The sequence below is a fragment of the Sceloporus occidentalis genome, unplaced genomic scaffold (genome assembly GCF_023333645.1).
Source record: "Sceloporus occidentalis isolate IW3139 unplaced genomic scaffold, rSceOcc1.0.p SCAF_31, whole genome shotgun sequence".
Classification (NCBI taxonomy): Eukaryota; Metazoa; Chordata; class Lepidosauria; order Squamata; family Phrynosomatidae; genus Sceloporus; species Sceloporus occidentalis.
This window is the reverse complement of record NW_028317011.1, coordinates 1,767,237-1,781,364: the sequence shown is the minus strand read 5'-3', so window position 1 is coordinate 1,781,364 and position 14,128 is coordinate 1,767,237. Positions and strand designations below refer to the sequence as shown.

General features: G+C 39.9%; 1 protein-coding gene across 1 annotated transcript; it reads left to right on the top strand.

Annotated features, from left to right (window-relative positions):
• The first annotated feature begins 7,085 nt into the window (after nt 1-7,085).
• LOC149298695 (ciliary microtubule associated protein 1A-like) lies at nt 7,086-11,691 on the top strand. The gene is made up of 6 exons (XM_089487241.1): nt 7,086-7,194; nt 7,600-7,803; nt 10,032-10,133; nt 10,928-11,049; nt 11,140-11,280; nt 11,599-11,691. The coding sequence occupies exons 1-6, from the start codon at nt 7,086-7,088 to the stop codon at nt 11,689-11,691; spliced, it is 771 nt and encodes a 256-aa protein (XP_089343367.1).
• Nucleotides 11,692-14,128: the final 2,437 nt, after the last annotated feature.

Here is a 14,128-nt window from a genome sequence, read left to right as displayed (position 1 = left end):
TCTGTGATTTGTATATATAGTGATCATGTGCCACAACTTGACTTGTCTCGGCATTTAGATATGTAGAAGGGAATACTGGGGAAAATATACTATCTACCACATACTTATCAGGCTAAAAATGAAAATATATTCAATAGAGTGTAGAAACTCCACTAAAATAATCATTGCCTCCTGGGTAGGGTGCCTCAGGCTGTCATTTAAATTAAAAAAAGATCCCAAATACACTTTAAATGTATTACCTATTGAAGAAAAGACAATGAGAGGGCCATCCACAGTAGTTAAACCCTTATTTCTATTTCCTAGTTAAAAAATATAAATTCCTACAAAAAAACTAAAACCTGCTTGGGATCTTGTATTTTTTTTTTTCTTTTTCTTAAAAATTAGAATTGTTTTTTCATCTGGATTAATACAAATTAAGAGATTCTGCCTGTTTATTTTCTTTCTTGTTATTGCCTATAAAACACAAATGAATAGTCATTTATCATAGCTCATTGCTTGGTGCCACCAAGTGAGAAATCAGGGTCACATTGTAGTAGATTTACATACACCTTGTCAGGCAGTCACGTGACATGTTCGGGACTACAATGATACTTCTTCCCTTCAACAGCCTTCAACAGCAGCAGTAGTGGCAACCACCTCAGCCCCCCAAATCCCCAAGCAGTTATTGCAGTGAGACCTACATCCTAATAGTCACTTAATATTGAGGTAGAGGGGAGATTCATGACTCTTACCCTATATAAGAATATACATACATATATGTACACTGATGCATCTCATGAACATTCATCATGCCATTTTCGAGGGAAGGAAAGGTGGATAAATAGTAACCTGTAATATTCCTCTCCTGGATTTAGTGGGCTACTAGTAGGTTATGTCCTCATTTTCGTTAACTTTTTTGGAATTCATTAACTGTAGGGCAATGTCCTTTGGTACAGTTGGATTTAACCTGAAACAGAATGGTAGTTCCTGAGACTTGTACACACTGTATTCCATACACAGGTCACTGACACCACACAAAGTTGCTTTTGTGGATTGTTTTGTACACAATAGGTATATGTCCATTTAACATCATGTTGCATGCAATTGTATAGTAATGTTTTAATAAACTCCCATTTACTGTTGTCGTTGTATCTATACATAAGTACGTATGCTACACTCATGTATTGTCAAATTAAAGTACAGGTTTTTTAAAGGCTATGGTAGTTTACTACTTAAAGGTTTGCATTTATCAATTTTAAACTGACCATGTTTAATGGTAAATAAAACCAATTTGTTTTAGAAAGTTTGCCAATAAATGAAATTAAAGCTTAATTACAGTATAGAATCCTGTATCTGAGATTGCTACTGGGTAGATGCACACATCATAAATATTAGATAATAGAAAAGAGTCAGTTGGGTGAGCCAACCACTGTATTGCGTCCACACTGCTGGTTATTAGAAATTCAGGGCTAGAGAAGTATTACACATGGGTATACAGGGACCCAAAATATTATAACTATATAGTGATGGTACCAACAGGAAACATGTACTGATCAACGTAGCCTCTCGTGTTTACCTACGACTGCCATGAAGTGTCATACTGTCAGGGTCGGCCCAAGACATAGTGCCGCCTGGGGCCGCCTGGGCCAATTGCCCCACTCTGCTCCATGGTAGCGCCGGCCCTGCATACTGTACATCCCTAGTGATGATTTATGAGTCCAAATACAAAGTTAGGGAGAACAAGTTTCCATGCCACACACCTCTGCTTTCCAGAAACACACTGCAAGCAAATATTACATCACATGGAGATGTTACAATTATATAATATGAGGACTTGAATCTACATCAGGCTTAATACATTTAACAACCATTAAAGCAGACACACAACCTCTCCACTTATGTTAAACATTTGTTGACAGTGTTCAGAATTTTAGGCAATGTGCATATATAAAATAGTTCTGATATATCAGTGGTCAGTGTTCATAATGTTATGGCTGATCAGTGTGTATATATATATATACTGTATATAATACATATATATGTTATATACAACATATATACACACCGATCAGCCATAACATTATGGCCACTGACAGGTGAAGTGAATAATACTAATAATCTTGTCATGGGATATAATAGGCAGCAAGTGAACATTTCGTCCTCAAAGATATGATAGAATCAGGAATCAGTGGTCAGCACCTATCAAAATTGGTCCAAGGAAGGAAAAGTGGTGAACCGGCAACAGGGTCATGTGTGGCCAAGGCTCATTGATGCACATGGGGGGGGGGGGGCAAAGGCTGGCCATGTGGTAAAATCCAACAGATGAGCTACTGTATCTCAAATTGCTGAAAAAGTTAATGCTGGTTCTGATAGAAAGGTGTCAGAACACACAGTGCGCTAACTGTTCCTGACTGTCAATTCTTCCATATTACAAGTGCCCAGTGTAGGCCAAGCAGACTATATGTATGATATAAGAGAAAAGGAGGACCAATAACTTTGAGACATGGCATGGGGTCTCATGCCACTTCCATCTGTTTTTTATTTATTTATTCATTTATAGGGCACCAGTGTCTAGGGGGTGTCTCAAAGAGTAGGTAGGGCTAGGAGACTATAAGAATAAGGCTATAGAAACATTAAGAATCACTGTGAGTTTTAGCAGGACTTCGTAAAAGGTCTGGGACTGAAATTGAATAGCAATAGAATGAATAATGAGATAAAAGGATACTTGGATAGATTTTATGATTTAAATTAAAGGTTTAAATGTAGCATAGCCCAAGCATCTGTTAGCATTAACATAATGCAGTACACAGACAATGTGAATTTACAATAACTATGAAACAACACAAGCGTGATCATAAGCATGACAATTAATATTTGATAGACTAGACAGATGACGGAAGAGCGTATCAAACAGGAAAACAGCTGTAGTGCAGAGAGAAACAGTACAATGTGTTGCAAGATTTCATAATGCAAACTACTTCCCAGCAGCTAAACAACCTAATTTCATTGTGTGGGGTGTATAACATAAATACGCTATTGTTTGGCAGCACACAGATTTGGCAATTTAAAAAATTGCAAATTTACCCTAAAACTTCAGGATATTGCGCAGAAAAAAAAAATTTGTGCAAAATTTCCAGGAAATTAATGTTCTTTTGCCATCAAGGTAAGAATCATTGCAACAAGAGTTCTATTTCATATCTTACACAAGACAGGCGTATCTCAGTTTATTGGAATCCACATACCGATCAGATCTAAACATATTGTCCTTCAATCTTGCTTAAATAATAAAAGAATTAAAAAAATGATTAGGTTGCAGCAACAGCAATGTACTAACTAAGGAAACCCAAGTGTTCATGAATGGAACCATGGAAGACAAAAACATGAGGATTAGAAAATGGAGACGTTTGGTGGGAATGATAATATGTTAATGTTCTGCCGCTGGGACCTATCCACATAAAAGGACTAACCGAAGCAATTTATTCATCTGTGTAGATACATGGATATATCCTCTATAAACCTCTAATGTTGTTTTTACAAACTTATCAACAGGGCAACATAAACTAACAAAGTAAACGGGCCTATTTTCATGAATAAGTATGGAGGAATGACTGTCATATTAATATTTCATTCTAACACTAACACGTAAGCACATTGCTCCCTCAATGTTTAACGCGCAAGTAGTAGTAGCAACATATATGGGGCAAAGAGTGTGAGGTTAGAGATGGCAAAGGGTGAGAGGTGGATGAAGAAGGAGGCGTAAGGTCCTCCTGCAGTTTTAAAATGTGAGGAAGTGTTAAGTAACGTAACAAGGATATATAATATGCCATGTAATATGTTCTTAAATTATCATATTGCTGTCTTACAAACTTCATTCCTAGGGGGCTGTAACAATAGAGGCCAGGTGCTTGTGTGTTCAAACATAAAATGAGCAGTTTAATAACTTCTTTAGAGATCTAATGTAGTTGAGGACCTGTATGTGTTGCCATGGGAACAGATGCACAAGCAATTGTTTGCCAAAACACCTTAGCTAAAGCACGTATATACTGTATACAACCTGCCCATATTTCCCATCGTTAATGACATCTGCTGTTAATGCCGTCTGTAGTTCTTTATTACCAGGCACGCAAAAGGTGATCATTAATGATATCACTTACTTTTTTGTGCAATATCAGTTTATTTTCCCGGTAATATTGCTGTGCATATGTAAATACAGTTTTTACTCATGAATTATGTTCTGAGACAAAGACCTTTCAATCTAAAACACAATCCATACACAGAGAAGGCCCTCCCAACACAGATAGCATTAAGTGTTAGGTTGGAAATTAAAGAAAATCTTCATTCGCAAGAAAATCCCTATATTACTCGCAATGCAAATGAATAATATGAAAACAAAATAATCACAAAAACATAATAATAATAATAGAAAAGTAAATAAATGTTGTACATGGTAATTTACACATATCACACAATCATCTACAAGTATTTGAAGGAGAATAGAGTTTTTGGACTAAACCAGTAATTCAAATACCTTCTTACCCATTAAATATATTAAAAATACCCCATTAAGTAAAAATGTAGTTTAAAGAGAATGCCCATTCAGAGACTGGTGTTCATTAACAAAAGGGTTTATTAAAATATAATAAGATATGCAATTATTTACGTTGTTACAATGAATCAGACTTTACTTCTATTCTCCACTAGGTGGTGTATAAGTCTATTCATAGTAAGGCGTCAATTTTTTTAATTTCTTTTTGATTTGGAAAATATTCTAGTAAAGATAATATGATTGTATGAAGGTATTCCTTATTATTTTAATTATTATTATTATTATCCAGATTAGTAGAACAATATGCCTGAACTTGTCACCACCAAATATTGAGAATGCCATAAAAAGGAAATATTCACCATGGAACTATTCTACAAATAGCTTGACCACTATAGATCCTTCAGAAGCAGGCACGTTTTGTTGTCAATATGAACCGGGCAACGTGGATGGTGGCCCAGGGCAAATGTCCTGCTCAATAACCAGAGAAATGGTAAAAATTCAGCTTTAAGTACTTTCTTCTCAGTGACAGCCAGTGAACTTTAGTAATCACCAAAGTTGATTGCTTTTTGATATCATCATGGGTTGTCCTGTGACATCATACTGTCAAAGTACCTTATGGTTTATGTGACAATTTACATCTATTAAAATCACTCATATGTCGCCCTATACACAAACGGTCAATTAGATTTGTTTTAACCTAAATGTATCTTACCAAATAATATACATGATTTTAACTGATGTCATTAAAATTGTTTACCTAGTGTAAGTCTTAAGTAAGCTTTCTATATATATATTTCTATATTTATATGACAGAGAAATGGTAGTAGTATATAAATGCGGCCATAATAATGATAAGGGTAATGTATATGTTTTATTGTAGCCCCTAGTGCTGGGCTTGTGCCCCTCACCCCTGAGCTCCGCGTCGTTGTCGTGGCAGCGGTTGCCCAAAGTTCTGTTTCCAGGTAACGATAAACAATAAGCAGGCTAAACTCTGATCTCTAGAACCGGTCCTTTAGTTTAGCGGCCAGTCCGCTGTGGGCACGGGTTGGGCCACTGCGGTCTCCTGGGAATTTTTGTTTTATTCGTTGATCTTCAAAGCCTGCCTTTTAAACCAGGACAAGTTCCTCTGACGCCGGTAGGTTTCAACGCATCTACACCCCTGACAGATCGCCGTGACTCCGTAAGTGCAACGCGTTCACAATTATTACACGCAATTTACAATGTGTGCGGTGCCATGCTGACAGATACACGAGGCGGTGTTTGAATAAAGTACTTTAACTAAAACCAGTAAGTATATCCAGAACAAGCATTGATTTTTTTTCATCCCCGGCACGATTGACGTCTGCTGCCTCCCGTTGGCGTGCGGCGTCGGTGCTCTCTTAGAGTAAGTCGCAGGACCCCTTGCTGCAGAGCTCCCTTTACTGAACACGGTGTGAACCCTGATCACTGTGGGATCCGAAGGAAGAGGGAAAAATATTAATTCATTAAAATAATTTTAAAAAAATTAATTTTTTGTTTTAATTAAGAACTGGAAAATAGCCTCAAGAAAAACGATTTTAAAAATCACAGACCAGCAGCTCAGACCCATTTAGGTCCTTTTATCTTTTTGATAGAAGCTTTATTTTGATATGTGAACAACGTGTCAATATTTTGTCACAATAATTTGAAACACTAATTTATTTGCAGAAAGGCCTCCATTTTTGCAACGGGCACTGGTGGCGAGATATGTACATTGTGTGCAACCAGATCTGTTTATTTTTTGTATTTGTTCACCATGGTTTTTAATTGTTGATGGGTATTCGCTCCATTTCAATGTCCATTTGATTCTGTGCCAATAAAGACAGTTGCCTTATTATTAAGTCATCCATATGCTCTTCCCGCCAACTTGATGTCAATGGGGTAGAATTAGCCCAGGGTGTGATTGGCTTTGTGTGTAATTGTGGGTTTCCAAGTGTGTTTGTCCATGCACCAATACTTACTGTATACAATAGACTCTTACTATTGGTGATAAACAGTAGGATCTGTTGTGTAAACAAATCATTTTCAAATCAGTGACTAATGGCAACAGCTTGTCTAACAATTTGTAGCCCCATCATGAAGACACGTCCTTTATATACCAGACATATGGAACTAACTGCTTACCATCTTTGGAAACAACTCAGTCCTGTATATTTTATGGTGCATTTAAAGGCGAAATATGTAGTTTTCCTGTTTGGGATTCGTGAAAGGAATAATGCTATCATGCAATGTGGCAAAAAGTTGGCATTAAGTCATTACAAGGTTTGGCATTCACTGAACCATTACCGTGTTCAGATGGTAATAACAATAGTATATCAGCATTTTGCAAAAATATTAAAACTCATAATTGCCTTTTTTTTAAAAAAATGAACTCACATGTGACTCAATCCATTTTTAGTTCATATGGATCATCAGTGATGATGTACACCTTGCGGCTGAAAGTTTTAGGAAATCACTTCCCCTGAGATGTCACTATACGTCTATTTACAGGTGCAGCTGTCTGATTAACCATATAAAGTCAGTCTGGTGACTGGTCCGCACCATGGTTAGCGAAGTGCAAATTGGAACATGGAAGCCTCACAGACCGAGAGGTACTATAGCAGCTCTGTACAGCAGCCCGGGTCCTAAATATGGCCTGCCTGGGAATACAGGTAAATAATGCATTTTTTTAATCTAGCTATCTATCTATCTATCTATCTATCTATCTATCTATCCTGTACATTTATATGGAAATAGTGTAATGGGGGTGCTAGTTTCACTCTGTTCATCTTCTTTAACCTTTCTCCAGTAGCTTTTTTAGTCTCTTGTAGGTGTCCTCTTCAGTCTAGATTACGTGATGGATTTGTGATGGGTTTTATCACGGATTTCCCTTTATGTAAGAGTTTGATGGGAAAGGAAGACACGGATTTATAACAGACAATGCAGTCCAGACTGCTTAATAGTTTCTATTTTTCAATCACTCTCTGTGATGGTGAAACGCAACTCCGTTAAGAACTCACATGAAAATAAAATATGTGATCCAAAATATATGACTTCCTGTTCCTTTTTTTCCAAAGGCTATACTAACCATGACCCCAGTAAGTTCCGGGCTCCAGCTTTCAGCTTTGGTACCCGTCGTTTTAAATACATGGATGACTGCTCTCCTGGCCCAGAGTATCTTGTACCGGCAAACATGACAGTTCGGGGAAAGGAGGGCACACCTGCATACTCCATCTATGGAAGACCTAAAGACTTCAGTATCTTCCAGACCCCTGGGCCAGGTATACAGGATTGAAATCCTTATGGGAAAGTGGGCCTGTTTGTGGTCCTTGGGACTGACGTTTCTGTAAACAGAGATACTTATCTGTGAGGGGCCCAAAAACCTTGATCTCAAAGTAGATCTGTCCTTTTTCCTGAATCCTTATGTTTTACGTTTCTATAATTAAACTAGCAAATGTTAACAACATATATATATATATTTCAGACATGTGCATGGTGAGCAAAAAGCAAAATTACTTTTTTTCGTTTTTGTTTTTGCTGCGTTCGTTTCAGGCAACAAATTTCAACTCCTCGCTGTACTTTTCAGACGAAATTTGGGGGACCTTTTTTGAGGTCACTAATGGGTGGGCATGAAAGCAACTGCTGGGCCACTAAAGAGAGACCTGGCCAGACAATAATTTTCTGGTCCCAATAACGTAGAGAGTCAGTACCAGGAGGTAGTGGCAGTTCTCTGGTGGGTCTAGTGCAGCTGCTCTGCATGGGTGCAAAAGATTGAGATTGTCACTGCTGCTGGGGATTTCAATTTCCTTTTGCATCTCTCATTTGCTTAGCATGCCCCTTTTGTGCTGCATCTCTTGCACCCTACAGACAAGCATGTCTCTTCAACTTTTAAAATTATTTGTAAGAGCTAACTTGCCCTTAATCCTTGGGTCACAGAGGGTTCCCAGCAAGTACTCTGGGGTGTCTATGATGGCTTGCATGCGACCTTTCAGTTCCTTTATCAGCCCATTGATCAGCTTCTCAACCTCCACATGTAATCTTTCGCCTGGAAATACCACTCTGGCTTAAGTCCTTGGTCACATCTCTAAATGGCTTCAGGACTGCCACCACCTGCCCCATTAATGCCCATTCCCCTCTGCCCAATGGGCTGGACACCCCAATGCTCTGCTCAGAGGACATGGAGTGAAGAGCCCGCTGCTGCTCTAGGGTGCGCTCCATCATGTCCTTGTCCTCCAAATATTTGGCCACCCCCCAGTGTGCCATCAGTGAAAGAAAGGCATGCTGTGGACTTGTGGCGCTCCATATGTTGGAGGTGAAATGGTTGGTTTGCCCAGCTGCCTTGGACAGCTTGGCCTTCAACAATGACACACAAGACTGGTAAAGTCACCTTATTTGACTCCTGCTGCAACATGCCCATTAAATGGAAAGCCCCAAAGTGTTGTAGGGTAGGCTGGTGCAGTGGATGTCTATGCCCAACCTGTCTCTGGGAATCAGTCACACTCCTTGAGAAGGCTAAGGCCTCACCATGCCCCTCCAGGTCGCGGGAGCTTGACACGCCCCACTCCCTGCCCATTTCCCCTTTAAATGGGGGTGTTTCCCAGGATGTCACTGACATTAATGGGAACAATCCCCGATGTCAGCAGGACCAACCACTGGCATCAGCGGAACAGTGGGCAATCCTGGCGATGTCCCGCAAGGGCAGCCACCAGGTAGCCAGAACCCAGAAGTTCCCAGGTATGTTTATTAATCAATGACAAATAATAGCTGATATGATAAAAAGGTACCAAAAAAAAGGTACAAAAGTTAACTTGTCCACTAATTACAAGTTTGGCTAGAAGCATAAATGGGCAACTGTCTTAAATAACTAACTTTTAATTAACTTGCAGTAAGGTAGAGGGGTAATGAGCATTAATCTCAGCCTCTGCTAAGCTGTCACTGTCTCACACTCCCAACTCCCATCCGTCTGTACCTGCTTCTACATCAGCTTACATAAATATCCAATGCTTGTCCCTTCCTTTGTAAATTCTGATTGGTCAGAGTAAAAAAAGGAAGGATAAACTCCCACCGGTTGTTGGACTCATCAATCACACCCATAACCATCAATGAGACCACCTCATGTTTTTTTGGCTACTTCTATCATTGCTATGTACCCTCCTATACATAGTCCCTCCCACCAAAACAGCTTGTAATGGTGCCAAAATGGTGTATAATGGCAGCTACACGTGGCAACGAATGGATGAATCACAACAAATTTTTTGAAGTTTGGCAGTTTGTTTTCGTCAGTTTCGTCAGAGATCCTATTCGCTTTCGTTGATTCATACAAACGCAAGAAATTGGCAATTTTCGTTAAAAATAAAGTTTGCATGAAAACAAATGCACAAGCCTAAGATATATACCTCTAGGTAATGCTGAACTGACTGCCACACTGTTATACAGATTTCAGCTTCCATGATGTGAATATTATACTAAATGCCACCAAAATCTCAAACATAATGTTTTCCCTTTAAAGGTAGTTATGCTCCTGAGCGTGCTGGGAAGTCTGCATTCCCCTCTCCTCCAAGGTATTCCCTGGGAGCAAGAACAAAGATGTTCAGCAATGATCAGACACCAGGTATATACTTTCTCTTGAGTGCCAATCACATTAGGTGGTCCTGCACACATAGCTGGAAACAGTAAGCATAATTCTTGGAGTCTTGTTTTTTTACTTATGTTTTGTGACATTTTGATGACACGGTGGGATACAATTGCCATATAGGAACCTTGGTTTGTTTTATACAGGTAATCATTTTATATACAGACCAATCATATGAAAATGGATTGTTAGATATCACAAGTTAAAGGTCTTGCAAGATCAGAAATATCAGGGGTTTGCTACAGGCACCTCTTGTCAAAGGAACCTAATTCAATTTTTGCCTGGGTAACTGAAACCAGAGACCAGAGGAGCAGTGGATATAACCTGTTTAGATTTCAATAATAGCAGTTGACACTGTCATAAATAAATGAATGTAGTTATTTAAGTAATTCTTATTCTGGCAATATCAAATAATTTAACAAGCATGTGCAGGCTCAGGGGTGAGGCCAGTAGCCTCCCAGGACAGTCCCAATTCTTAATACAGGGACAGCCTGCTCACATAGGCCTAAATACGATATCAGGGTGTAAAGTGAGTGATTGTGTGTATTGGTGTGTGTTTGTGAGTTAATGTGGGGGAGGCATTGATAGTGTACATTAGGGCTCTTTTTGATCCTCACATCTGATAAAGAGGATCAGATAGTCCATCTGATCTCTTAAGATAAGGATTACGCTAACCTTGCTTTAGATACGTATAGGTAAGGTTCGTGAGAGTTAAAAACAAAACAAAAAACTTTAACAAACTATGGTATATTTAAACCATATCTCTGCTCTAGGTCCAGCGGCCTATAAGCTCCCCTCTGTCATAGGGACACATGTAGTTAATAGATCATCTGCCCCAAACTACTCCATGACTGGTAGAAGCAAGATTGGGAGCTTCCATGAAGACCTGCAGAAAGTGAGTGAATCTTTATTTTATTATCTGTCAATATTACCAAATAGTTAATTAGATTTTTTTTATAAATATCAATTTATTCTGTGTTTTTAGACGCCTGGTCCAGGAGCCTATCGTGTTGTGGATCCAACATTATATAAGTACAAGCCTCCTCAATTCAGCATGACTGCCAGAAACTCCATGCCTGGGGACGCAACGCAAAAACCAGGGCCAGGAGCCTACAAACCCGAGAAGGTAAGAGAAGGGATAATGCAGGGGAGTACCAACTAGAGAGGCCAGAAAATAGCAATAGCTAGCACTCTCAAAAAATAGTTGGATGCTAGTGGTCCAAAAGATGGTGAGCATATACTTACTTTACTTACAGTAGAAGTATGACCTGATTATTAAATGGTATAAAAATGTGGCCTGCCTAAAATAAGACAATGCACGGAATATTTATTTTTTTGCAGCAGAAAAACACTAGATGGGCTGACTGGTTCTTTTCTGTTGTCAAATTCTAAGTTTGTTGTAATCCAAGTCACTATTGGCTAAACTATACTGTGTTTTCCTTAGGTGGTCCTGACTCGGTCTCAAGCTCCTAGTTTCTCGTTTGGAATCCGCCACTCACCATATGTTGCACCATTGATTGTGGATGTGGTGGATTAGCCAAGAAAGCAAGATACAATGGACACGAACAGCTCTCACCCTGATCGCATCATCACAGGGATGGCCATATCATATAGGAAAACTAGGCAGCTGCATAAGGTCACTGAACTGGTCTTATGTTAGCAAGTAAGAGCATTTCACCTAGGGTGCTAGAAAGGCTAAGGATGGCCCTGCATCCATTGTTTTCAGCTTGATGGGCAAAAGTGTAGTTTAGATTTCATTTCGAATGCACTGATGAAATAAATTTGTTATTAACCCAGCTGTTATTAACCCATCTGTTTCCAGCGTATGTCATGGTTCTGTTCTTGGCAACACCAAAGCTCTGCTGTTTATCTGTTGGAAAAGTCTGTTCTGGCCCCTGGTTTGGTTACCACTTTAGAGTTTGTTCTCTTCAATTTAGGAAATACTTGTTTAATCGCATATATTACTAACTTTTAAGAAAAAAGGATTCAACCAGTTCCTGTGTTAAATCAATGAGATGAACCATTTCACATCAGTTCACTATGAATAAGTGCCTGTGTAGGCCGCACATCACCAGGGTTGTTGTAACCAGAGCAGAAATTTCATAAACGGACCTGTTGCAAAGGTCGAATCCTATGACAGTGCCAGGTTTAGTGTCGCTAAGCTCTTCGGTACAACCAATTCCACTGTTTGCCCATGGAGATGGCTGCCTATGTGGTTGATTTTATACATCTGCACGCAATAGGTGCTGCTGAAACACCTAAACTCAATAATTGGGAGTGGAGTTACATACATTTGGTAATGTAATGTACCTCTGCCCAGTTCACAAATGTTTCACCCCGCTCACTCTGATTATGGTAACAAGATGCAAGGCTGCCTTCAGGGGGTACACCCCAGTACTAGTGTACAAGGCTCAGTCGAGCTGGGGGGATGGCCTCCTGCTTGGCTCCATGGATGTGCTGAAATGGGCTACCCAACAAAGGTAGACAAAGGGGAGAAGGCAAGTTATTGGATGGGGGGGGTATTTTGCCCCCCCTGGACATCTATTTTTCTTTTGTTCTCTGACTTTGCATTTTGTTACATTATAAAAAAAATATTAACTGTTACTTTACAGCATTTGTTCACACCTGCCTAAAACTTTTGTACAGTACTATATATAAACTATATGACCAAATTATTGCGTTCAGATGTTTCAGCACATCCCTTGCTAACAAGTATATAAAGCCCCACATAAGCCTATCTCTATAGACAAACATTGGCAGTAGAATGGGTTATACTAAAGAGCTCAGAGACTTTAAATGTGACACTGCCATAGGATGCCACCATTGCCACAAGTCAGTTTTTAAAATTTCTGCCCCGACAGATCTACCCCGGTCCACTGTAAGTGCTATTATTGTGAAGTGGAAGCATCTAGGAGTAACAACAGCTCAGCCATAAAGTGGCAGGCAATGCAGGCAAGAGTGGGGCTGCTAAGTGCTGAAGCGCATAGCGTGTAAAAAATTGCCTGTTGTCTGCACCATCACTCACTGGTCCAGGTCGGAGGGGCCTTTTCTAAACAGTTTTGAACTGGCACGGAGAGACAGGAATGCAGCGGGGTGATGTTATCCACATAAAGGATCCGCGCACCAGGTGCCAATATTCTAGATACACCCCTGGTCACACAAAAAAACTAATGTTGGCAAGAATATTTATTTCACAAACTTGTAAACTGTATGTCAACTGGAAAAACTACAAATCTCAAAAAATGAAATACGTTTAAATAACATTTACTGAACAGATATGGTACAGCATAGCTCCCATTACTATATACTGAGCCAGACATTGACGGTAGTGCAGCATAACCCCTATCACTATACAGTAAACCAGACTTTGACGTGGTAGGCCACTGCCTCTAAAACAGCCTCACTGTGTCACCGCTGCCCCGAAGCAGCCTGCCAGTGCTGCCCCTAAACACTTGCTCCATTCATTCACTCTCCCGCACCCCTTACCTCTCTTGCAGATTTCGCTGGTCCAGGGGCGGCCGATCATCACTGGGGCCGCGCAGACATCTATGCAGCCCAAGGGCCACCTAACACGGGCCTGCAGTTCACTCTTTCCCCACCCAGGTTCCACCACAGCAGTGAGCTGCAGGCCCAAGTTAGTCGTTCGTCAGGCACCCCCCCTGATGAGTGGGCCCCCCTTTAGGTATGCTACTGAGTACGTCTAAGCGTGTTTTTTAGCTTGTGCAAATTTGTGTAATCGTGTTTGCATATGTGTGCCAGAGTATATGTTGGGAGGCAAAGATGGAACAGATAAGCTATTTGAGGGACAAGCTGGAGCAAAGATGGCACAGGTAGGCTGTTTGGTGAAGTCGGGAGGCCCCAGGGCAATTTTCGCACTAGAGCCCTGTGGTTTCTAGTGGCGTCCCTGGCCACATTTTTTTTTAAAGAAATAACAGAAGGTTAATATCTCATAACTTTTGTAAACCTTAGCTAGA

Coding starts and splice junctions, on each gene's coding strand:
- LOC149298695 (XM_089487241.1), top strand. CDS start 7,086: ATGGTTAGCGAAGTGCAAATTGGAACATGGAAGCCTCACAGACCGAGA. Junction 7,195..7,599: donor TGGCCTGCCTGGGAATACAG/GTAAATAATGCA, acceptor TTTTTTCCAAAG/GCTATACTAACCATGACCCC. Junction 7,804..10,031: donor CTTCCAGACCCCTGGGCCAG/GTATACAGGATT, acceptor TTCCCTTTAAAG/GTAGTTATGCTCCTGAGCGT.